Consider the following 27,469-nt stretch of genomic DNA (forward strand, 5'->3'; position numbering starts at 1 on the left):
TTTGAAGCATACAGGTCTTGGAAAGCAAAGCACAAGCATATACATTACATTAGTTGGCTTAGGCTGCCATAACAAAACACCATAGAGTGATAGTTTAAACAGTAGAGATTCATGTCTCACAGTTCTGGAGGCTGGGAAGTCCAAGATCAAGATGGCAACAAGGTAGATTTCATTCTTAGGCGTCTTGTCTTGGCTAATCCTGAGACAGTCAGACGGGAGGGGGTCCTTAGAGAAATTCCAACTAGCCTGCTCACAGAGGTGGAGCCTCAGGAAGTTCATCATGTTGCAGTGGGAAAGGAGCCTGGCCTCTCCTCTTCCTGTGTGGAACCTGAGATTCAAGCTGCCGGTGGGAAGTGCTCCAGCAGGGACTTCAGCCTAGTGAGAGTCCCTGTTGTTCCTTTTCACCCAATAAAAGCCTGTTTTACTCACACTCCAAACTGCCTATGAACCTAAATTTTCATGGCTGTGGGACGGACAAGAACCGCATCTTTAGCTGATCTAAGGAAAAGTCCTGCAACAATCCTACCATGAAGTCCTCACCCTCATGAGCTTATCTAATCCTAATTACTTAGCAAGGGCTGCATCTCCAAATACCATTGCATTGTTAGGTATTAAACATAGGAATTTGGGGGACCACAAATATTCAGTCCATAACCTGCAACATCATCTTCTGAGGAGAGCACAATCTGTATTCTGGTCTTAGGGTTTGTAACAATGTCAGTAGGTGACAGTTTGCTTTCAGTGTTTTTTTTGGGATAGGGTGGACATTATGTCTTGAAACCCAAGTGTAACTGTTACTGTTTCTGAATTGCATGATTATAAAAAATCCAACAAGTCATCTTCCAGTAAACATATTCTTTTAGTTGTGAGTGACAAAAACATAGCTCAAACTAGTTTAGACTAAAGGAAAGGGGGTTTATTCAAAGGATACTAAGATTACTAGATTACTTGTCCATAGGGGTGGAAAAAGTGAGGAGAAGCAATGTGCCAGTGGTGTTGACAGAAGAGGTTCCATCTATAGCAAGTAAAAGCTACTACCAGAAATCAAAGGTCACCTCTTGTGAACTGCATGGCCAGTTCTGTAGTTTTGTTTTGATCTTTGCAGCCACATGTCTGAACAGAGATGGTGAGGGCCTTTACTAGTATCCTGATCAAACACTAAGCACAGACATTAATAGCAGAATGAGCAATATGTGATATGTCTTCTGGGCTCTCACATTTCAGCTATAAAGTCTGGTTCTTCAAAATCCTTCCCATGTGAAATGTAAAAAATGAGGAACCTATTTTAATCCCTGGGTCCCAAGACTTTTAAAGGAAAGGTGTATATTTTTATCAGAAGGATAATCAATCTTTCTAGCAGATTTAAAATCAGATTCAGAGTAAAAAAGAAATCTATTCAGTAAACACAAATTAGTAACTCGTATAGCTTCATGTATGACTTATAGCTGTATTGGTAGTATATATAAATCCAGACATTAGTTTCAACTTGCAAAATGCTTATAAATGATGTGATTTCTCAATGTGAATGTGATATTTCAATGTCAGCATCAAAATGAATACAAATACTAGGCATTAATATAAACAGAACAAGTAAAAGTTCAGCTGCTGGAATTATCTAGACCAAGGTGATTCGGCCATCTCGTACTCTCTGGAATTCTCATTAGAGCTAGGAATATTTTTTTTCCTTAAGTCTCAATTAACTATCAATATATTTCAAAAACATTTGAGGGCTGCCATGTGAAAGCTCCAGCATACACCCTGAAATCAGGCATGGGAGCACAATACTTCTATGAAAATTGATGAGGAAACCCTGACACTGACCCTGAGGATGTAGGGGGCAGAATGGAACTGAGGACTGGCAATATCTGAAGTCTGTCAAATGAAGAAGGAAGTAAATTGGACCAGTGGGCCACTGCTTGAGCAAATGTTAGTCCAAAACATACAGTCTAAGCCTGTGACTTAAAACAGAGCCCTAGAGAGTAAGTTGTATTTTCCCACCAGAACATGTAAACAATGTCAGGACTTACCACCCAATTAATTACATATATGACCAATAATGTTCTAAGAATAGAAATGTATGAAGAGAGCATCATAATAAATAACAGTATTAAAGACCTTAAAATCATGGTGTAATGGTTAATTTTATACGTCAACTTGACTAGGCTATAGTGTCCAGTTGCTTGGGCAAACACCAGTCTGCTGCTGTGAAGGTGTTTTTCTCATATGTGATTAACATTTATGTAAGTAGAGTTTGAGGAAGGCTGACTATGCTACGTAATGTGGCTGGGCCTCATCCAGTCAGTTTGAAGGCCTGATGAGAAGAGACAGGTCCTACAAGGAGGGAGGAATTCTGCCTCCCCGTTGCCTTCAAACTCAAAACTGCAACCTCAACTTTTCCTTGGATCTCCAGCCTGCCAGCCTGCCCTGCAGGTTTCAGACTTGCCAACCTCAAAAGCCAATACCTTAAAATAGATCTCTCTATATATACATCATATTTGTTCTATATAAACATCCCATTGGTTTCTCTGGAGAACCCTGACTAATACACACGGGTTGTAAAGCTTGGTTGTAGCCTCATCCCATATTTAACCCATATTTCTCAACTAAGCTATTCTAACAACCAAGAACACTCCCACACGTTTTCAAATTTCCTCTGGGGGCTGACTGGTACTTGTCCAGTTGAGAACCATTGATCTAGTTCAACTCACCCATTTTATACATAAAGAAACTAAGGTGATGAGAAAATGTACTTAAAAAAAAGCAGAACATGATTATTTTTCAATACACAACTTCTGTACAAACTCCAAATAAAACCCAACGTAAAAAAATGAGAAAAAAATGGTATTTCATTTTCAACCCTCCACAAAACGTTAACCTCTTTAATCATAAATCAGCTGTTAGAAATCAGTAACAAAATGATGAAGATTATAAGGTACATGAAAATAAAAGAAACAGAGGAAAATGAAATAACACAAATGACTAATAGTGCTATATGAAGATGATGTAGCTGAACGTTAACAGATGAGAAAGCAATTTCTTTGTCATATTACATTATCAATGATTACAAATGTTGACATCTACTGTGTATAGTTTTAGGAAGTGGGGAACACTCAAACACTGGGAAAACTTACTCCATTTATGGGAAATTTACTCAAAATGCAGATTTTGCATATACTTTGCCTGGGCAGTTTCAATCCATAGGAATTATTCCAACAAAGTAGTTGGATAAACTGAAACTTACACATGAGCATGTTGTTCTCTACATAAAAAATCTGTAGCTAATACATCATCCCCCGCACACCGCCCCAAATTCATTATGTATCAATTAGTTAAGAAAAAAACATGTTTTTTAGAATATTAATTAGTAGCAACACTGTAGTGAGGATTCAGGATTTTAGATTCCTAGTTTAGCACATTTCTAACTCCCTTATAAATCCTATGAAGTCAGGCTAAATGTATTCATTTATCCATTGAATGTATAAAAGCCCTCAGCATATTATAAATTGAACATTTAGCACATAAAATTTATAATTCTGCTTTTCATATTTTTGTGATAGCTAAAGATAGCATGCTAATCACTTATGGTTTGGTTCTCCCAATACCCTCTCTTTATTGGGAGATAATGCCCTTCTTAGGTTTTGCTACTTGAGCCACATGGTTCCAGTTAGAGATTGTGTGCATCTGCCCTTTCTGGCTGCGATTGGTTTGAATGGGCACCATGACACAGGCTCGTCCATCAAAATCCTCCCCTGTTAATTTTCAAACTACAAACAAGAAAGGGAGACAATAGTTCCCTTTGGAAACCATGGAAACAAAGGGCTGTGGTGCTCAAGGGTTGTTGTTGGTTGCTTTTCACTATGAAAAAGAGGTTGGGCTGGGCATCGTGGCTCATGGCTGTAATCCCAGCACTTTGGGAGGCTGAGGCAGCTAGATCACAAGGTAAGGAGTTCGAGACCAGACTGGTTAATATGGTGAAACCCTGTCTCTACTAAAAATACAAAAGTTAGCCGGGCATGGTGGCGGGCACCTGTAGTCCCAGCTACTCAGGAGGCTGAGGCAGGAGAATCACTTGAACCTGGGAGGCAGAGGTTGCAGTCAGCCGAGATCGCACCATTGCACTCCTAGCCTGGGCAACAGAGCAAGACTCCGTCTCAAAAAAAAAAAAAAAAAAAGTGAAAAAAAGAAAAAGAGGTTTGTGTTCAGTGAAACAAAGGAAACCAAGACAGACAGATAAGCAGAAATGAGAACTAGAGGGGCCCCTGCAGGGCTCTAGTCCCTGGCTGCAGTCATCCCTGAAACTGTGCTGCGTCCTTGCACGTGGTCTAGCTACTCAATGCTTTCTTTGATTGTATGAGATACCTTAGTATTCTTTGAATAAACCCCCTTTCCTTTAGTCTAAACTAGTTTGAGCTATATTTTTGTCACTCACAACTAAAAGAATATGTTTACTGGAAGATGACTTGTTGAATTTTTTATGATCATGCAATTCAGAAACAGTAATAGTTATGCTTGGGTTTCAAGACATAAACTGTGAGTTGCCAGCAGAGGTTATGATCCAGCTGTGCCACCAAGGGCGTGCCATCTTGAAGGAATTAAGAAAATATGGCTTTAATAAGGTTAAAAGTGTAGCTATACCATAATTTCTATCATCATTGTTAGAATCATCTAGCTATTTATTTTTTCAGAGTTTTGCCTCATGTTTGCTTAGAAAAAAAGTCCTCCTTTCCTTGATATGCTTTCTGAAATGGCATCCTCATCATTCATTTCCAATTCAAATTGAATTTCTTTGAGTATAGCATTTCGTGTAGCATCTATAATATCCTATGCACCTGCATACAATGGATAAGTGAGCAGGCTCTGTGTGGAATTTTTCAGGACACAGGTGGTAGTTAGCGGTCTTTGTATTTGGTAATGTATAAGATTCTTCTCATCCTCAAATTCCCCGTTAGTGTCTCCACACCAGGACCACTGATGCTTTTTGCAGACTAAAGCTGTCTTTGGCTGATAAGTGGAAAGGAGAAATGATTTTTAAAAATGAAGAAAAAACAGCTACCTTAATAGAAAAGAGCACTTAAAAGGCTTTATATATAAAAAAAAAACTACAGAATTTAGAAAAAATCACTTTATCTTTCCCTTTTCCCTGAATCACTGACCACTCAAAGCATACTCTAGAAACCTGAAGGATGGGGGACCATTTAGACTGTGTTATGAGCTATAAAATATGTAGAAAAAAAAAGTGAGAACTAATTATCTTCCCCCACACTGCTGAGATATTAGACTCACTCACTTCCATCTCTTCTGACATATGGTTTTAGATCAAAGAAATATGTGTCCTTCAGAAAAAAAGAGATGTTGGCAATCTTTTTCTTAACACAAATCATGTAACGTTATCTCCCCAATTTGTCCAAGGAAAGAAAATAATACTGCACAAAAGTTATCAAGTAGAATGCCAGGAGTCCTATAGTTTGAAAAGCCCTACTCCAGGATGTTATGTGCCCAGGACACAAAGGGGGTCAGTTTTATCCACTATCCACCCCTACTGTGGCCTAAGAAGCATGAGAAACACTGCAAATCCCCTGAAAGGGAAATTCGGTCTCAGGCGTCGTGCCTCAGCTTGCATTTTTCTTCTTGTACTCTCGATTTCCCTGGTTTTCAATGATGGCTTCTACTCCACCTATGTTTGCTCACCTCAGTACCTGCACCTATTCTCTTCTTCCCCTGATTTGTGCCACCTGAGGCCTTGCCTACTAAGCAAGGATTGACAACCCTTGCTCTGAACCAGCAGATCAGCACCCCCCAGGCCAATACCCTTTTTGTTATGCACTGCCAGTGAGCAGGGACATGAGCCCAACACAAACCCCACAATTCCCAGGCCCTTTCCATTACAGAAGGTAGAAAATGCCTTAACCAACTCACCTCAAACTGAAGAGAAAATTTATAGTCGGAGTCTTTGGCCATATCCTTAATATAGGCATCAAAGTCATCCAGTTGAACCGGGCTTTGCCAAACACGAAGAAATATACATACATTTTAAAATTCTTGTTGGTAGTTATTATATATTGTTTAATATCATACTTCTTAATCTTCTTGGAGAAAATAGAAGTTTTACTTCTCTAAGGTTAGCACTTACCTTTTTTTTTTTTTGATTCAAGTTACCAATCCTTAATATATTGCAATTGAAAAGAAGGGCATATATATCCAGCTTCCTTGATAGGAGAAATCTCTAGATTTCCACTTGGCTCTTACTCTAGCACTACAGTAGTATATATATGCATACTCATATACACACGCCCCCATATATGTTGCTTCTAAAAAACTCTGGCATATGGAAAATAACAAAGGAATAGATTCCAAAGACCTCTTTGAGTTATGGTTTTGCTTTATTGGCTGTGTTATCCTACAGAATCACCTAAGTCTTCAGAGTCAATGTTCTCATCTATAAAATACAATAGTTATAGCTACAGGGTTGACATACAGTATATAAAGAACTTTGTAAGTTTCAACAGCTTTACAAGTATAAGGAATTGTGCTGCTAGCTACAGTCTCCCCAAAGCAGAGGCAGGATCAGTGGGATGAAACTTTTGTCCAGAAAGCTCCCAGGGTCTCACTGGAGCGAGTTATCTTTAGAGGCTTGCATATCTATAAAAGTATGGAAATGGCTCAGAGATTCAATCAAGTAACACATCTGAGCTATGTTTCTGCATCCGCAGCAGAAGTTCTCACTTTTATTTTGAGAATAAGAATCAAGTTTTATCTCCTGCAGTTTTCTGTAGCTGCTTATCTCCTCTAGAGACTACCTAAACCAATTTGCTCTCTAAAGTAGCTCTCTGCTTCTGCAGAATGCCACATGCTGTCATCTAACTCAAGCCTTTCCACTTTGGCAGGGTCCTTACAGTTGACCCTTCACTTGGTCTTGTGGTGTGTTACTCAGCTTACATCATCTAACTGTGGTCTTTTTTGTTTTGTTTTGTTTTGAGACAGAGTCTCACTCTGTCACCCAGACTGGAGTGTAGTGGCACTATTTCGGCTCACTGCAACTTCCACCTCCTAGGTTCAAGCGATTCTCCTGCCTCAGCCTCCCAAGTAGCTGGGACTACAGGTAGGTGCCACCACACCTGGCTAATTTTTGTATTTTTAGTAGAGATTTGGTTTCACCATGTTGTCCAAGGTGGTCTTGAACTCCTGACCTCAAGTGATCCACCTGCCTTGGCCTCTCAAAGTGCTGGGATTACGGGTATGAGCCATTGCACCCGGCCTAACTGTGGTCTTATGTCCAATTACAAAATACATAGTATTTAATAGTGCTCATTTAAAGTTGTTGATTAGCTAATCTGATGAATTCATTTATGTTAACATTTTAGTAAATTTTAGAGGGCATTATATCTTCCAGAGAATACCTTTAAACTTAAATGTTTTTACTTAATAACAATAATTCATTTATAAAACACGCTACACTTCATAAATATTCTCATGTGCTATCTTGCTTAATCGATCCCTGAGGTAGGAATAGACAACATTAGCTCCGTGCTCCAGCTGAGAGAGCCATGGCTAAGAGAGTTAAATGAGTAGCCCAACATCACGTGTCTACTAAGCAGTAGAATTCTCACTGGAATCCAGGGAGAGTAAGTCCTGGTTCAAAGCTTTTCCCACTTCAAACTTGTTATCCTTCCAAAAGAATGGGCTAAAGTTGGGACTCCTCTCCTGGAATGAACCCCCTCAGAACTGCACTCTCTGGCTGGTGTCTTTGGGCAGTGTATCGACCTTAAAGTTGGCTTTAACAACTCTAGCTTTCATCTTGTTACTAGGAAAATGGACGCATGTATACAGAAGGCAAACCAGACAAAGTATTAATGGGTTAAAAGAAGTAAAAGCAAGAAGCAGAGGGAAAAGAGAGAGAGAGGAAGGAATAGCAAACAGAAGAATGGACATAAGGGAGAAGGAGAATGACAAGGAGAAGAAAAAGAAAGCTGGAAGGGAGCAGAGACCAAAAGGACAAATATCTACAGAGGAAAAAGGAAAAGAGGAGGTGAAGGAAAGGAAGGATGCAATGAAGACAAGCGGAGATAGAAAATGGGAACCAGGGGGATACGGTAGTGGTGGGGCATTTGGAGTGAAAGAGAAATGGTAGAGAAGGCAAATGAAAAGGCGAGAGGAAAGCCTTTCAAGAAAGGTCTTTTAGAGAAGGAGAGAGGACTCAAAGGAAGATGAGACGGGGGAAGGTGGAAGCCGAATTGATGTGAGTTTTTTTGCTTGTAGGTGTGTTCTACCACTCCTAATCTCTACCATATCTTTTGTCTGGGTCTTGCTTCTCCTTCTTTTCTTTGCCTGGGTCATGGGAGGAGCAAGCCTTGATAGTCTCTCCTTTTTGTCCAAGGACACTATCTTCTAAATGCTCTAGTATCTGCCTCTTTAGTTCACCTGCCAACCCAAGCAATAGTTTTTGGTAACAAAGTCTTTCTGTTTCTGTGAAATCATCCCTCCCAGTTGACGGTACCGTCTCCTCTATTCAGTCTGGTCTTATCTCTCCTACATCAGTTGGTATAAACCAATGGAATGTATGCTGGTTTGAAATTGACTTAGAGCCTGGACATGGTGGCTCATGCCTGTAATCCCAGCACTTTGGGAGGCTGAGGAGGGTGGATCACATGAGGTCAGGAGTTCGAGACCAGTCTGACCAATATGGTGAAATTTCGTCTCTACTAAAAATACAAAAATTAGCCAGACATGGTGGCGTATGTCTGTAGTATCAGCTACTCGGGAGGCTGAGGCAGGAGAATCATTTGAACCTGGGAGACAGAGGTTGCAGTGAGCCAAGATTGTGCCACTGCACTCCAGCCTGGGTGACAGAGCGAGACTTCATCTCAAAAAAATGAAATAAAATAAATTAAAAAATAGAAATAAAAAATGAAATTGACTTAGAAAAAATTATTCTGTTTTCATATATGCCATAAAATTATATGCCACTGAAGACTAACTAGAAACATTTTTACATCAACTTTTCTTTTGGATTATGTCATGGATTACTCATGATTTCTTTCCATAAGCATAGATGCCACAGACCTGGCTGGACCCCCTAATTTCCTTCTTGTACTAATTCACCAATGTTCTATCTAGGCAGGTATCAAGAACAAACTCTATATAAAGTTCCGCTCTTCATATGTAGAATTATAACTAAGAAAAGGTGTGGAGGTGATAATCTAATAAGCTTTTGAAATCAGCTGGGGGTTAATTTTCACTTACCACAATAGTAATTCTTCTCATTTAATGGTTTAATAGATAAGGAAAACCACAGGCTAGATTAATTATCTTTTCTATTTATTATACAGGTTTCTTGAGAAAACATTATCAAAGTATTTATTATAACATCAAATAGAGTAAAAGCCTTTTCCAGCAATAAACACAGAATTTCAAAATACTAAAAGGATTTTTGAAACCCTTTGATGTAGTTAAATATTAGATTTTCATATACTGTATTTAGAATACCATACTTCCTCCTCCAAGACTTTAAAAATTACTAACGATCCACTCTCTCAGATTTGATATGATAAACATTGTCCTTATTTCTGATGTGATTTCTGTGATACGCTTTTCTAGTGGCCACTGCCACTCAGGCATAAACGACCAATACATTATTGTGCTTAGCTATCATAATATGCATTTGCCTCTTTCTTAAGCATCCCTTCTATTTGAAGACAATCTTTAATTGGAACGTTAAGATTATTATAACCAACGTCCTTTTAAATGACATAGTAAGAAAAACTTACTTTGTCAGTTTCCTCTTCTTTAAACCATTTTTACTCCTGATAATTAAAAAAGAAAAGACAAATTTATCTGGGCAAAAGAATTGATTAACATAATAATTAAACTTGAAGAGCTTTAAATAATTACATCAGGTACCTCAGTTTTATTTAATTTTCATTAAATACATATCAGGTGTGTTGAATTACTTTTCCTTACATGAGAAGATAATAATAATTTCAGATTCATTTTTTAAAACTCTACTAGATTGCATGAACATATCTGCACTTTATATTTCCCATTTGCCAAAAACTGAGTTCTAGAAATGAAATTTCTAACTGCTGTTGATTAAGTTGCTAAAGCAGTTTGTAAATATATAGAAGTATCTATCTACCACCTGAACACTCCAATTTCTACAAGCAGGAAGGAAGAATGGGGGAATAAACGGAGAACAAATAAAGAGACGGTGGAATGTTGTTTTCTTAATTAAAGACTAAAATAACTTTTTCTGACATTTTTCTTTGGGGATGTGAATGTGTGCTGTCAGTGTGGACATGTACCTTGTATAATTCTACTATGGCGTTGTTTTTATTCCACCTCGAACTAATTTTTAAGCTATCTGAAGAACTGGACCTATTACCTGCTTGCTCTTCATCATTACTAGTCTATAAGCTCAAACACAGGAAATGCTAATGCACGCCTTAGTTAGTTACATTTGTTTAGGGGATAATTAAGGCAATGGTTTTCACCCAACCAAGTAAGATGACTTACCTGTTAGCTAAGGCTAACAGTATCTATTGAAGCACTCTGTGATTGTATTCTTATTGTCGTCTATAAATAATAAATACTGAAACATGATTGACTGTATGAGTGACGTTACAGCAAACTTTTTTGCAAGTAATTTTCAGAGGTCTTTACATAATTTTGATAGAAGCACCCAACTTTTCAGAAAATAAACAGTCTATAGTAAATAACCAGTTGTAATCTTAGTACTTTAATGTGTCCAAATATTTATTTATATTTAAAATTATGAATGTCTGGATATCTCCACTTCCAGAAAGCTTTTAGCAGGATAAAGCACTACTTTGTGCTTTCAAAGCGCTTTGCAAACGGAGAGTTTCTCACATTGTGTGATTGTTAGTTGCAGGTACACACCTTGCTACACTCACTATAGCTTCCTCCCAGGGCTGAGTATAGTTAATGAAACACCTAGTGGGTGGTCAATAAACGCTTATTCAATTCAGCTGAAACAAAATACCTCTGCCATGTTACCCTCAGAATTTCACGTAATGATTCCTTTAACCGTTGAATACTAGACTTGGGCTTGTGATGTTCTGATTGAAAAGATGAGACTTGTGGATGAAGAGAAAGTAACTCAGGTCAAGAAATGTAGGAACATATCCATGAAGGCAAGTGGTGTTTGTGGTTTTCAGGTAGGTTTAATTTCCTCCCACTTCTAAGTGAAAACAATCCGTTCAATGGTTCCTGTTCTGTTTTTTCTCCCTCATCCTCTTTGTCTTCCATACTTGAGATTTAGAGGGAAAAATCAGTCCAGGTTTTACTCTGCCTCTCCCTAATCTCCTCAAAAAACACTGTCATGTTGGACATAGCTGTATCTTATAGGCATTTGGGAACCTAAAGGAATATTTATTGATCGTGTATTTTATTCAGCCCCATGATGGTAATTTAGTTAGTTTTAGGAGTTCCACATTTACTTCTTGTAGTAAGAGCCAATTACTTCAGTGCTTTCGGAAAGCAGAATGTCAGCGGAGATGACTAAACAGCTCTGATAAAGTCAAGAGGCTGCCAACACATTTTGTGATCAGGAGTGAACAAAAAAAAATACTTTCCTATCCAAACAGGCTTTAAAGGAAACTAGGAAGTAACAAATGTATGTAAGAGGGTAACACTGAATAAATTCAGTGCTGAAATATTAAGCTGCTACTGCTCGGCAGCTGTGTAGAAACTTGATTCATGGAGGAGAGACACATTTTTTTTCTTTCAATCTCATTCATTATTGAATGAACTTTCAGTATAATGTACCATTCTGCTACATGTTTTGTATGGCATATTATCATATACTTATTGGCATAAGTAATCATGATTTGTATACAATTTTCATTGTTCTATTTAGATCTTGCTGATTCCAAGGAGTTTCTGTATCCTAAGGCTGTGGAACAGACAGGATTGAATTATGAAACTCCACAGCAACACTGATAAAACGTTCCTACATTTTCAATTGCTGTGCTAATTCTGAGACTAAAACCAGGGGAAAATTCACGCAAATTAAGGCTTTGCTAGCAATTTTAACTTAAGCACATTCTGGAAAGAGCCAATATGTGCACATGTTACAGTGACGATTTTGTGTAACATGTAGGGTATTACCTTTTCATTGCAAAAGATTTTCCAAATCAATAAATAACCCCCATCAGACACACCTACAGCATGTATGCATAGAGGATTGTGCACTTATAATTTTTTCTCTTTCTGTTATATTAGGTAAGGTTCAAAATCCTAATGACTTCAAAAAGTTAAGATACATTCTGCATAAATTAGCCATGGTTATGACAGTCTTGGAAAGCCATCCACACTGTAATTCATTCTGAAAAAGCAATAGCAAGGACATGGGATTTATAATGGTTAAAACAAGACAAAACAAAACTCTAAAAGTCTCCAATTTTGTAAGTGCTCCTTACTCTTTGATGAGCTAAGCAGAAACCATCCCCAAATCTTAAAAAGGACTTTAGGATATTATATCATTCTTCAAATAGAACGTGCAATCATCAGGAGTAAAGCTGAGCATTTTCAACTAAATGCCACTTCTTGCTTAAAATGCCAACTGCTTAGGATTGAGAACAAGCAGATGAATACCTGAGTACAGCATGAGGGTCATTATGGCAGCAAAAAAAAAAAAAAAAAAAAAAAAGATTTAACACTGAATCTAGATATAGCTAGTTCAACTTAGATGATTTCTTTCAATAGGAAACATACTCTAAGTTCTGAAAGTCAGAAATCCTTGCAGAACACAATCCTGAGACCAACCTAACTGGGTACTGGTGCTCCACACTGATTCTGCTACCACCCCAGGAAAAGATTTGAGCAACACTATGAGAGAAAGAGTTTTTTGATTTCCACACAAACCACTAGTGGTATCAGATGGGTTTTAGAAAATCAACAGGAACATATATTTCCAAGAAACTGACAGTTTAGAAAGGAAGTTGGACAGTGTGTTAGGCAGTGTGTGTCTGGGGAGATGGCTCTGTTATTTGCAGCTGTTGTTAACAGGGTAGGTGAAATATGAAGACAAACACATCATTAGGAGGATTAAAAATGACTCTAGCCAATGAAAGCAGGGAAAAATAACCACAAGTTATTAGATGAAGCAAACAGGGAATTGGAGTCGTTGTGTGAGTAGAAGCTGTATCTTCACGAGCGGGGAACATGAATTTCACTTCTTTTGTATCTGGCATTGTACAAAAGGGCTGAGAACATAGTTTATATCCAGTGTGTTTTCACTAGTTGATATGTGTGAAATTTACTGAAGTGACAGAAAGCATGCAGCTCTATGTTTTACCTTCTCAACTGGAGACAACCATTTACAGTTTCAAGGTGATTCTTCTAAAAATTACTGAAGGGTATTTTCTCCCCATAAGTTGGGCCTGGTGCTATTTGATTGGTACTAGAAATAGCAGACCTTGTGAGGGTTGCTGAAATTTGAAGATATGTTCATCAATGAGGCCTATTAAGGAATACATGCTTATTTGAACAGGCCTACCTTACTGAAGCTTAAAAACACACTGTGGAAAATGAGAAAGTCTCAGAGAATTAAGCAAGGAAATGATATATGCATCTTTCTTTCATTTTATTTGCAATCTGGGATACTTATGGGTATTTGCTATCAGTATTTTAATGATAGGCACACTATTTGAGGATGATTAGTAGATGTTCAGTTAAAAGTAAATGTATATTTTGAAGGTCGAAATGGAATTTATGTGTGCTATTCATACCAGGAAACTATTTGATGTCAAATACTGAAAATATGGAGTTGACTGTGCTGAAGCCCTATACTAAAAACTGTAACAATGAACTTAGAATAACAGTGAATGGGTCCTCAGCATCTAGCACATTCCTCTAACTTTATTACCTACACATCATGTCTACTTTGTTTCAAAAGCTTTCCTTTAGTCTCTTTTTTTAAAAGAAGATATGAATTCTAGAATTAACAATCTCTATTTTGAGGAAATCCTTTTTTATGTTTCTTCCAGTGCAACTTGAAATCCTAAATTCTGCCAGCTGTATTTATTCTGTCCTTGGAGGAGCTAAAGAACATTTGGTCAATTGTCTTTTTGAATAAATAAATGCTCCAGATTGCTTTTCATACCCGCACCACCACTCCATAAGCTATTTTTTTCCAGTCTGAGATATTTTTATTGTTTTCTTCTGAGACCTTTTCAAGTTGTCCACATTTATGGATCTGTCTGTACATAATTTAGTACCTAAACACTAGGTATTAATATTTTTTTTTTTTTTTTTTTTTTTTTTTTTTTTTTGAGACGGAGTCTCGCTCTGTCACCCAGGCTGGAGTGCAGTGGCGCGATCTCGGCTCACTGCAACCTCCGCCTCCCGGGTTCACGCCATTCTCCTGCCTCAGCCTCTCCGAGTAGCTGGGACTACAGGCGCCCGCCACCACGCCCGGCTAATTTTTTGTATTTTTAGTAGAGACGGGGTTTCACCGTATTAATATTTAAGGACAATGACTTTTTTGTCAGTTCCCGGGGAAACTGCTACCTTTTATCTTATAGCACAGGAAAAGAAAGAGTTCTTAATTCTTTAGTCTCAGAATTCAAGGTTACTGTTATTATGACATATTAAAAAGTCAAAAGGAACACTTCAAGATTTGATTATTAAAATGATCTAGAAGTCAAGAAAATAAGAAATTAAAGGAGTCTGCTCTTTACAGAGGAAAGAATAGATTTCAGAGAGACCTGACTTTGGAACCTGGATTTTGTACATAGTGGAATGTGCTACTAAGACAGTTAATCTCCATAAGCCTCCATTTCCACATTTCTAAAATGGGACTAATAATACTCTCTGCAGGATTGTGGGGGAAAATTAAGTAAGATAATCATACAAAGAGGCTTGCATACAGTCAGCTGTTTAATAGTCACTGAGTTAGCATTATTATAAAAACAAGGAGGCCTCAGATACAGAGGATTGTATAGACTCTGGTTTCTCCATCTTAATGCATTTCTACCTTCTTGGAAATTTGGAGCTCTCTAACGGATGAAGACGACAATGGAAAATGGAAAGCATTATTTGCAAAGATGAGAGGCCAATCGATTGATTCAATGAAGAAACGAATAACTAGTACCAAATGGGAAAAAACGCTTGCCAACAACATCACGGAAAAAAATTTAACAGAAAACCTTATAGTTAACATCTTTGTCCTGTTAACTGCTTTAATTCACTTCAATACATGATTAATAACTTTAGATGTTACTGAACATACAAAATAGTTAAGAAGAAACTTTCCTTTTTGTTTACTTCTTGAAAACTAACTTTTAAAGAGTTTGTGTTAAACAGTAAAAAAAAAAAAATCACTTACCAAGGATTAATATAAAATGCCAAAAGATAATCAGTCCAAAGACATGAGGGTAGCAGGGTTAAGAAAGCAAATATACTCCTACGCCTGTGTGCATTAATAGATAACAGATGGAAAGATGAAAAAGTTGCAAGAGTTAGTAATATAAACTGTGAATAGATATCAGTAAATTACCTACTGGGATTAATTCATATGGCAAGCACCTTAATTACAATTAAATATTAAACCATTCTGTGAAATATAAATGTGAGGGCTTAAATGCTACAATATTGACAAAATCAGTTTTTATTCACACATGACCTTATTGTAATCAGATATATTTCTTTCAACTTATTTTGTGTTAATTAGTCTGCTACCAGGTGATTACATTTTGCATTCAGTTAAATGAAGCACTTAAATGCCTCATTAGTTATCTTGAGGCTTATTCTTGGATATTATTCTTCCCATGCTTAAGCCTATTTTAAGCAACCTCTGTAACATCATTTGACAGCTAAACAGCAGCTTGTGTGAGAAAATAAAAATGGTCATTTTACATATACTGATTCTGGTGAAGACTAAGCTTTTAAGAGACATTCTTATAAAGCTGCACTACTAAGTGTGACATTCTGTATTGTTTTTAAATTACTATAAAATTTATAAATATAACCCTTAAAACAGACGTATGGATGATACTAGGATATCGTTCATTCAAGATAAGTAGCTCATCAACTACTTAGTCTGTGACCTCACTGATATTCAGCTAAGTAGGAGAAAAATAGTTGAGTTTCACTTTAATTCTAATTCAGACTGTTGATTTAAAATGCCTGGTTTCAGATATTCAAACCACTTGTCAAATAGAACACCCATTAATATAGATTTAAAAATATCCTGTGACTGCATCTATGGTTATTCTGAGAATTAGGGGGAAAATACTGTCACCTTGTCACTTCAGTTATTACAAATCTTCACTGAGATATCTATTCTCAGTCAGCTAGAAAATGCTAGAGCCGGCAAAACTGTCTTTGTGAAGAGCTGCAAAATGTGCTTGATTTTACAGAAAGATCCTGAAGTGAATTCTCTTTTGCTTCAGTTCTCCCATGACTGGTCTCCCATAAATTCCATGAATTGTGACTGGCTGTGAAGTTAGTTAATATCTATCTCTCATGAGTCACAAGTATTAAATACATATAATCGGATTGGTTCCTAGATGGGCCACTCATCACTGGTCTCCCATTGGGCCTTTTATAAGGGTGAACCAGGCATGAAACAAGTATCAGTGAGTCAATCTCTTAATTTTGGAAAGAGTGCTAATATATTTGAACAAACCTAGTAACGTTTCCTAACTTTTCGCCATCAAGGGTTGATGGATTTCTTTTTCTTCACAGTTGGGTTGTTTTTTAATAGCAAAATTCTATTCATGTTAAAAATTTTAAATGGCACAACATATTGTCTTATTCAAGGAAACCTGGTTTCAGCTAGATTTTCAACTAGAGTGAGCATCAGCTACACTGAGGGAAGTGAAATTTATATCCTAAATAAAGTTCTCCCTCCTTCATTGATTCTGTAAAATTTCCAGTCTCCCATGTGTATTTCTTTAAGATTAATCATTTTAGGGAGTTAGTAAACAGAAAGAAGTAACTGAACAATGATTAATATGACATATATTCATTTACGTATACTTTGCATAGTTTCTTGCAAAAGAAACAAACTAGACCATGTAAGTAGTACTAGCTTCATGTTGAATGTTTACTTAATTAGTACTTTTGTTGGGCATTGATTGAACTGGATAGGATTGTTAATCTTCATCTATCATTGTCGGGTGTAACGTCAACCAATTTAATCTCTTGACAATGCTCTTTAAAATTCGAACACTTCCTCCCTCCAGGTCCTTAATACTCAAGCATAAAGAAAAATGAAGCCATGTTTTCTTATGAAACTTCCCTGGCTTTGATATTTATTTATCTGTAAGCATGAGAACTGAATACTGGGCTGTATAACTTTTTAACAGAAGTGGTGGCTCTTATTGCCTCAGGCACTGAAATGTGAGTTTAAAATGGAGATGCTAGGTGGGCATGGGGGCTCGTGCCTGTAATCCCAGCACTTTGGGAGGCCAAGGTGGAAGGATCACTTCAGCCCAGGAGTTCAAGACCAGCCTGGGCAATATAGTGAGACCTCATCTCTACAAATATTTAAAAATCAGCCGGATTTGGTGGTGCATGCGTGTAGTCCCAGCTACTCGGGAGGCCGGGGTGGAAAGATTACTGGGGCCCAGGAGGCAGAGATTGCAGTGGGCTGAGATCATCCTACATTCCAGCCTGGGTGACCAAAGAGGGAGATTCTGTCTCCTCAAAAAATACAAAACAATAAAAAATAAAATAAAATAAAATATAAAATAAAATGGAGAAGCTGATGTGTCTCAAGCTGCTTCATTGGAATCTCTTCTTGTGCCTTTAGCCACCACTTGTTCAGTGTGGCTCCTGCATTTTTTTTTTTTTTTTTTTTTTTTTTTTTTTTTTTTTTTGAGACGGAGTCTCGCTCTGTTGCCCAGGCTGGAGTGCAGTGGCGCAATCTCGGCTCACTGCAAGCTCCACCTCCCGGGTTCACGCCATTCTCCTGCCTCAGCCTCTCCGAGTAGCTGGGACTACAGGCGCCCGCCACCACGCCCGGCTAATTTTTTGTATTTTTAGTAGAGACGGGGTTTCACCGTGGTCTCGATCTCCTGACCTCGTGATCCGCCCGCCTCGGCCTCCCAAAGTGCTGGGATTACAAGCGTGAGCCACCGCGCCCGGCCCCGGCTCCTGCATTTAAGCCCTTTTTCAGCACAGGTAGGGGCTCCTGTGTGTGCACCACTGTTTCAGTCCCTTGTTTAATATTGTAAATACAGAGCAGACCATGATGTTTTCCCTACTTCAGAACTACGCTGAGCTTATATAAAGCATTTTATTCTGTGAAGATCTAGCCATTGAAAGTCTACCATCACTGAAATTACAAAAGGATAATCAGACAAAACTATCCCCAAAGGATAGTAAAATCGACTTTGGAGTGCACACAGCATAGTTAAACTATGTAGAAGCTTGTTCCAAAACAATACTCACCAGTTGTATGGAAGCTTTCCATCCCTCTCTAAGGATGCAAAATTGACAAATGTACCTGCTCCACACTCCCTGTTTTAAAGGAACCACAAAATCAAGGTTACTGCTTGACAAAGCATTCTTACGTTGACATAAAAGTAAAGAGAGTCTTTACTAGCTTATCATCACAGCATTAAATTAAAAAAAAGACGCTAGGCTAGGCGCGGTGGCTCATGCCTGTAATCCCAGTACTTTGGGAGGCCGAGGTGGGCAGATCACCTGAGATCAGGAGTTTCGCCAACATGGCAAAATGCTGTCTCCACTAAAAATACAAAAATTAGCCAGGCATGGTGGCATATGCCTGTAATCCCAGCTACTCAGGAGGCTGAAGCAGGAGAATTGCTTGAACCCGGGAGACGGAGGTTCTGGTGAGCAAAGATCGCGCCACCGCACTCCAGCCTGGGTGACAGAGAAAGACTCCGTCTTAAAAAGAAAAAGAAAAAAAAAAACAACATACAAGAAGCTAATACAAGTTCCATATGTTCCCTTTTGGCATACAATGCAGAACAGAAAGATAAAACGAAAAGAAATAATCTTTTGCAAGGTTGCAAATCAAATTATTTGAGGCCAAAAGAATTCACTTCACGATCCTTTCCAAAGGGCATTCATGATTCTAAAATAAATATTTGAACTATTTGGGGTATAATATTTTTTTTTTTTACAAAGCCTTTAATAGTAACATAGAAACTCTCCTAGATGAACTAAGCATTTTCCACCTTTAGCAAAATTCTTTGTAGTGTTTTGTTTTATGGCATTTTGATTTCCTCTCTACAATGATAGTGGATTGTTTACTTCCTCCAAAATCTTTCTCTTATATTGTGATGCCTGCATTATTCATCACTGGAGATTAGAATAAAAGAGTGTAATGTATTGAAATAGGCAAGCTTCTGGCATGCCTATTGTCCGGAATGTGGTCTATTAATCTGCTAGTAAAAACACTGTTGAAGTTTTTTTTTTTTTCCAGAAGTAGAGAAAAAGTAAACATATTCTCATGCCTTCTCTACCTTTTGGCTAATTTCATGCATGAATAACAGCTCATTGGGGCTCATGTATCTCATTTTTTCTTTATATGCAATTAATGGATTTAAAATTCAGAACTGAAGCAGAGATTTTAACATTACTGGCACAATGTGCTAATTACTTGAATTATCTACCTGTTCTTATTAAGGTGTTCCAAGAACAATTTTCTTCTTTTGAAAAGTACACTAATATAATATCATAGTGTATTATAAATTACACATCATTAATGAATTTTCCTATGTCGATTTCCTATATATGGGATTTATTTTACCTCTAACTCAAGGGTTTTAATCTGGAGTTCCAAAGATAGAATGTAGGACTCTATGAACACATGTGGGAAAAGGGTACATATTTATTTTCACAATCTGTGACTAAACTTAGCAGTCCTTTCTATCATTAAAGTAGGTACCAAACCATCATAATATCCACATGTGTGATTTGCTACCAATAGAGATTACATATTTTTTAATAATAGGCTTGCTGCAGATATCTTGAAATATTGGTCATATTCGTCACCATGATGAAATTGTTAGACTATTACATACTGACATTCAATATACTAATTAAAAAGCATACAACACATTTGCTTTTTAAATATTATGATTCTCATATTTCAATATAGTTGTATAATCCTATGTATTTTATTTTAGGCACGGAAAATGGAAGCATTATTCTTAGAAGAGTTCACCAGACTGCCAAAAAGGATCATGGCACGAAAAATGATGAGAATCTCTGCTTTAATAACTAGCTGAAAGAATCAGAACCACCTCTTCTAAATATCTTTGGTATGTACCACAAAAAATGCTCAGAAATACCACTACTTGCATTACTACATCTATTACCACCTCCTCCACCATTACTATTATGAGCTAACATTTACTGCACACTTCCTATGAGTTGAGTATTACGCTATGTTATTACTGCGTTAATGCTCCTAAGTTTCCACTAATATAGGGGCAATTATCATCTCTTCTGCATACACACTGTTTCTCTAGCTTTCAGGCCACCACACTCCCTTAGTTGTCGTTATACTTCACTGGTTGCCTCTTTGTCAGTCGCTTACTGTTATCTTCTTTTCTCCTTGAAAACCTTAATATTGATTGTTCCAGTGATTAACGCAGGGCCTTGTTTTCCATTTACTCCCTGAATTTCATCCAGTCTAAAGCTCTAATGCAATTTATATGTTAACAACTCTCAATTTTTTTTTTTTTTTCCTGAGACGGAGTTTCACTCAGTCGTCGCCCAGGCTGGAGTGCAGTGGCGCAATCTCAGCTCACTGCAACCTCCGCCTCCCAAGTGCAAGCCATTCTTCTGCCTCAGTCTCCTGAGTAGCTGGGATTACAGGCACCCGCCACCATGCCCGGCTAGTTTTTTGTATTTTTAGTAGAGACAGGGTTTCACCATGTTGGCCAGGCTGGTCTCAAACTCCTGACCTCAAGCGAGCTGCCTGCCTCCCAAAGTGCTGGGATTACAAGTGTGAGCCACTGTGCCGAGCCGACAACTCTCAAATTTGTATCTTCAACCAAAAATTCTCTTTCAAACATTAGACTTTTATGTGCAGGTGGCTCCTCTGCACCTGCACTTGCAAGTTATCTCAAACTTCACATTTCTGTGATGGTTAATACTGAGGGTCAACTTGATTGGATTGAAGGATACAAAGTATTGATCCTGGGTGTGTCTGTGAATTTGTTGCCAAAGGAGATTAACATTTGAGTCAGTGGGCTGGGAAAGGCAGACCCACCCTTAATTGGGTGGGCACAGTCTAACCAGCTGCCAGTGAATATAAAGCAGGCAGAAAAACGTGAAAAGGAGAGACTGGCCTAGCCTTCCAGCCCACATCTTTCTCCTGTGCTGGACGCTTCCTGTCCTTGAACATTGGACTCCAAGTTCTTCAGTTTTCAGATTCGGACTGGCTCTCCTTTCTCCTCAAGCTTGCAGACAGCCTATTGTGAAACCTTGTGATCGTGGAAGTTAATACTTAATAAACTCCTATATACCCATAGGATATATATATATACCCTATGTCCTATTAGTTTTGTCCATCTAGAGAACTCTGATTAATACAATTTCCAAAACTGAAGTCTTGATGTTCCCCCAACTCTGACCTGGAATCCTCTCTCAGTTGATGGCAACTCCATCCTTTCAAGTGCTTGGGCCAAAAACCTGGAGTTAGCCTCAACTCTTTTGTTTGTTTGTTTTTTGAGATGGAATTTCGCTCTTGTTGCCCAGGCTGGACTGCAATGGTGCAATTTTGGCTCACCGCAACCTCCGCCTCCCGGTTTCAAGTGATTCTCCCGTCTCACCTCCTGAGTAGCTGGGATTACAGGCATGCGCCACTATGCCCAGCCAATTTTGTATTTTCAGCAAAGACAGGGTTTCTCCATGTTTGTCAGTCTGGTCTCGAACTCCCAACCTCAGGTGATCCACCTTGCTCGGCCTCCCAAAGTGCTAGGATTACAGCCTCAACTCCTTTTTTTTCATTTCCATTCCATGTCAACTTATTAGCAAATCCTGTTGCTCCTATTTTCAAAATATGTCCAGAATCTGATGGCTTCTCTCTGCCTTCAGTGTTGCTACTCTGGATTGAACTATTACCATCTCTTACCTGGATTCCTGGCTACCACAGTTGATATGCCTGTCTCTGTCCTTGCCTCAATACAGCCTGTTTTCTGCATAAAAGTCAAAACGAAAGTGTTAAATCTAAGTCAGATGCTGTTAATCTTCTGCCCCAGAGCCTGCAATGCCTGCTCATTTTACTGAGTAAAAGTCAAAGTCCTTCCAACGGCATACAAAGCCCTACATGACTTGACATCTCCTTCTATTCTTGTCTTCCTCTGCTTTAGTCACAACGGCCCCTCTGCTACACTTTGAACATCCCAGTCTTGCTCCTACCCCAGGGCCTTTACACCAGCTGTTCTTGCCACTGGGCACACTCTTCCCACAGATAACACAGGCTACCTCCCTCATGTGCTTCAAGTCTCTGCTCCAATGCCACTATTTCAGTGAAGTCTACCCACCTCCTAGGACCCCTATCCCCACACTGGTACTATTTATCTCCCTTACTTGGCCTTGTTTCCTTTCCTTATCACCTGCTAACATAAGGGGCAGTCCTTTTACTTATATCTTTATTGTTTATTGTCTATTTCTCCCACTAGAATATGAGCTCCATGAAGGCACATATTTTTGTCTGTTTCATATACTGTCATATATGTACCAATATTTGTAATATGAACGCATGAAGTTTCAGTGACCTACACAAATTCACACAAGTTGGAAGTCAAGATTCGACCTCAGGGAGGCCGAGCATGGTGACTCACGCCTATAGTCCCAGCACTTTGGGAGGCTGAGGTGGGCAGATTACTTAAGGTCAGGAGTTCGAGACCTGCCTGGCCAACATGGTGAAACCTTGTCTCTACTAAAAATACAAAAATTAACTAGGCCTAGTGGTGCGTGCCTGTAATCCCAGCTATCAGGAGGCTGAGGCAGAAGAATCGCTTGAACCTGAGAAGCGGAGCTTGCAGTGAACCAAGATGGCGCCATTGCACTCCAGCCTGGGCGACAGAGTGAGACTCTGTCTCAAAAAAAAAAAAAAATATATATATATATATATATATGACCTCAAGGAGTGTAATTTCAGAGCTCTCCACTGTAGTTACAGTGCAATCCCACATCTCTTCTTATCCTTTTAAGATTATTCAAATGCCAACCTTCAAGAAGCTAATTTTCACATTCAGAATTAGTCTTTATTCTCTACTTTCATGGCATCCTGTTTTTAATCCCCTTTATGCTACATGTCAGCTTATGCCTTTAAATATATCTATCTGTTCATATATCCAGCTAGGTAGGTAAGCTCCTAGTGGACAGCTCTGATGTCTGATTTTTCTTTGGATATGCCACGTCAGGCACTGATTAGATCACTATTGGATGGATGAATTTATTTATGAATATGTGAGTGACAGAACTCTGAGACAGGAGAAAAATGTTAATTTATAATTCAGCAGGTTAATATTGGGCAAATATAAATGTTAACAAAATTTCCCAAACCAAGTAGTATTCAAATAAGCAACAGTTTTTAAGGGAATTGATAGATTGTTCTGATAATACAGGGGGCGGGGCACAGAAACTACTTGAGAATGTGCTCTGATGAGCAATGCATCAGTGGTCAAAGGAACAGGGAAGAGCTGAAATCATAAATCAAAGGCTTTTCTAATTGCAAGAAAAACTAAGCTGGCTGCAACTCTGAGTAATAGGAATAAAACTAATAGAGACTGCTAATGGACCTAATCATAAACTGTACAAATATTTTCCAATAGAACAGCTTAAAATTATGGAGAGGGTTTCTCCCCCTGCCATTCTTTCTTGTCATCTCCATTTTTATTAACTTTTTTCATTAACTATACCAGTCATAGATATTTCTCTTATTCTAAATGTGTCTAAAAGTACCCAAATGTAATGGATCCCCATATATGGGCTACTTCAAATGCCAAGATTGATAGCAAGAGGTCTGACTTTGTGTAAACAAGCAATCCTTTGCTTTCTCATTTCAATGGTAATATTTTCCAATATAATGTTTCAAAGTCTATTTAGAAAACACACACAATAGCAACAGACACTGAAAACTAAAATCAAATATGCCGCTATACAACTTAGGTATGCAAAAACAATATATATGTATATATATATATATGGCAGATAAAGATACTTTAAAGATTGTGGATGAAAGATTAGTAAAACTTAACTTACCTAGCCATCTGCAGATGCTTTTTCCTAAGAATAATGAGGGTAACAAGCAACAGTCCAATTAAAAGTGTGCTAAGGATGGCCAGCACGGAGATCACTACCACATTGGGATTCATCTCTGTAACTAAAGAGATAAGTTGTGCATTTTCATCATAGGTTCTGTTACAGGGAACCAAACAGAACTATTCATTGCTTTTTATCTAGTCTTAAGGGCAGTGAGCTTACGATGATACCAATAATAGTAACAATCATGTTCTCCACGCCAACAATGACCTCTTCCTGGTCAACTGTAACTTAGCAAACTAGACTGATAAGTGGTATGCAGGTGTCTGGAAGAATTGAGTCTCTTTCAAAGGCCTACAACATTCAGGATATTCTTACACAGGGAAACTAAAGAATGAAGCATACCTGTGCCACAGTTTAAATTCATCTGAAAGCTAAAAATATAGAAGTCATTATCATACATTATCGTTTTTTAACATTTTCGCAAGCTTAGAGGGTGGCAACCTCTTATTTTACGCCCATGATTTTGAAGTCAGAAAGCACAACTGTATACTTTGCTTACAACTAATAATGTATATCAAAAAGACATTAGCAAACTACCATCTGCTGAAGCACTTAACACATTACTAGAAGCAGGCATTCTGATGATCCGTGGCCATATGTTTAGAGGTTTTCCATCTGCACCACTCAAGAGATTAAACCTATTAATAGGTTGTAGGGCCCTGAAGAACAGGGGTCGCGTCCTTTTCATGTACTCTATATAAAGACTTGTCTCCTATGGCACTTACACATTGTCTACTTCTTCATACTACACAGAAGAACAGGATATTAAAGGCAGGAACATAGGTTAAATATTCTTATAAAACTCTTTAAAATGGGCCTGAGGACTCATACCGTCTTTTGCATTGATCATAAAATCACAGAATGAGCAAGTGCATCTGATCCCTAAGGTTTTGGGTATTTACCACTTCCCATTTGGGCCAGCTTGGCTCCAGTTTATGAATAGAGTGCTTAAATAGAAAGAACAATGGACTCATGAACAGAAGAGCTTGTTCATTTGAGTACTGCTATTTGGAGAGAAGCCATTTCATCTGCCCTATGGGCCTCATTTTCCTCATTTATAAATAAGTTTAATAATATCACCTGTTATGCTACATTGTCATGGAGCTGACAAGGAATGATGGACATTAAGGTACAGTTGATCCTTGAACAAAATGAGTTTGAACTGTGCAGGTTCACATATATATGGATTATCTTTCCTCTCTGCCACCCTTGAGACAGCAAGACCAAACCCTCCTCTTCCTCCTCCTCCTCAGCCTACTCAATGTGAAGACCATGAGGAAGATCTTTATGAAGATCTGCTTCCACTTAATGAATAGTACATATATTTTCTCTTCCTTATGATTTTCTCAATAACATTTTCTTTTCTCTAGCTTACTTTATTGTAAGAATACAGTATATAATAAGTATAACATAAAAAATGTGTTAATCAACTGTCTATATCATTGGTAAGACTTCAGGTCAACAGTAGCCTATGAGTAGCTAACTTTTGGGGGAGTCAAAAATTATACAAGGATTTTCAACTATGCAGGGGTTGGTACTTCTAAGTCTTTCATTATTCATGGTCAACTGTATATTTTAGAAAGTGTACAAGGATTTAGGAATGAGAGACCATTAAAATACTTTGCAGGTATATTTTTTGTCCTCTCTTCTGAAAAAACAAAAATTAAAAACAGAAAACCTAAAAGAAAAAAGAAAACAGTCCACTCCAGTCATCCCTGAATATAGCAGCTAAATATGTGACTAATATTACAGAAATGGAACTAAACTGGTAAAGTTATAAGTGGCTTTATTACAAGAGGCTTCATAGCGGGTCTCAGGTTGCAGAATCAGACTCTAACAAACCAGGAGTAACACATGCAATACAACTAAGAAAAGAATAAGGAAATAAACAGCATCATTCCAGAGCTTTCATTAACCTCTAATTTTCCCACTTATACTTTTGGCTGGATTGGAAACTTTCTTGCTTTGACCCAGTTATCAATTATGTCATTCTCTGATCAGTGACAGATGAAGGCCAAGGCTAAATAGATGAAACTGGATTGATCAGAGTGTTGTGCCTATTCCTGAAGAAGATGAGATGAGTTAGCAACTAGCATTTAGACAGCATATACTAAGGATTTCAGTATTTTATTTCTAAGCTTCAAAACAACTCAGAAAGTTACATATTATTATTCCAATTTTACAGATGAAAAAAAGCTCAGGGGCACCAAATGTCTTTCTCTAACTCCATAGCTAGTAAGTGCACTTTGGGATTGAAATTAAGGACTCTCTGACTCCGAAGCTTGGGATTTCTTGGTGGAATATTGATACAAATACATATATATAAACTCAAAAATGTGAGAAAAATATGGAAAAAAATATGTAAAGAACTTCCAAAGACCAGATTTCACTAATGTGTGTAATTACCCATTGTTGAGACGGCTATGAACGTAGGGACACTGGGGCTGTCATGGCTAAAGCTGGTGACACTACAATTGTAGGCAGTGGCAGGAAGAAGGCTGGAGATGGTCACGACATGGGAAGAAACAGCGACTGGTTCCTGGGGTTTCAGAAAATAAGATAAATTTTAGGTTAACTTCATCTATATTTTTAAAAAATACATTTCATAGTTGAGTTGGTAATAGATTGACAGAGTAAAAAATGTACAAGATGACAAAGAATAGCATTGAAAAATGTTTCCTTTTTTCCTGATTCCCCATCTGACCAATTCCCTTCCATGGAAGCAGCTTTATTCCATGTTGTCAGGCATTATTTTTCTTCCCATATGCATTTCATGGATGTATGAACATATATGACACAGTTGAAAAACATAAGTGATGGCTTAGCTTACAAATTGTTCTGCACATTTTTTTACCTTAGTTATCAATATATTTTGGTGCTTTTTCCATATCAGTACAGATTAAGCTGTTTTATTCTTTTTAAGGGCTGGACAGAAATCCGTTGAAAGGACATACCGTACTTTATTTAATGAGCCCCGGTTGATGAACGTGTAAATGGTCTCTGATTTTTTGCTATTGCAAACAATGCAACAATGAACTTCGTTTCACAAATTTGGGAAGATACACACATATACATATAGACACACACACATATGTATATATATATATACACATATATACACACAATATATGCATGTAATATGTTTGTAAGTGTGAACATACACACATACACATATACTCATATATTCTTTGCT

At 37.9% G+C, this 27,469-nt stretch overlaps 1 protein-coding gene across 2 annotated transcripts in view; it reads right to left on the reverse strand.

Annotated features, from left to right (window-relative positions):
- PTPRO (protein tyrosine phosphatase receptor type O) overlaps positions 1-27,469 on the reverse strand; it is a 260,435-nt gene that overhangs the window by 20,263 nt on the left and 212,703 nt on the right. The window contains exons 14-19 of one of the 2 annotated variants that reach the window (XM_055280532.2): positions 26,683-26,815; positions 24,214-24,334; positions 18,415-18,483; positions 15,344-15,427; positions 9,765-9,800; positions 5,917-5,998 (exon numbers count right to left, since the gene is read on the reverse strand). In XM_055280532.2, the coding sequence (XP_055136507.1) occupies positions 5,917-5,998; positions 9,765-9,800; positions 15,344-15,427; positions 18,415-18,483; positions 24,214-24,334; positions 26,683-26,815 (525 nt within the window). The remainder of the gene's footprint in view (positions 1-5,916; positions 5,999-9,764; positions 9,801-15,343; positions 15,428-18,414; positions 18,484-24,213; positions 24,335-26,682; positions 26,816-27,469) is intronic. The other variant, XM_055280533.2, reaches the window with a different exon arrangement.

This window comes from Symphalangus syndactylus, chromosome 5, assembly GCF_028878055.3.
Source record: "Symphalangus syndactylus isolate Jambi chromosome 5, NHGRI_mSymSyn1-v2.1_pri, whole genome shotgun sequence".
NCBI lineage: Eukaryota > Metazoa > Chordata > Mammalia > Primates > Hylobatidae > Symphalangus > Symphalangus syndactylus.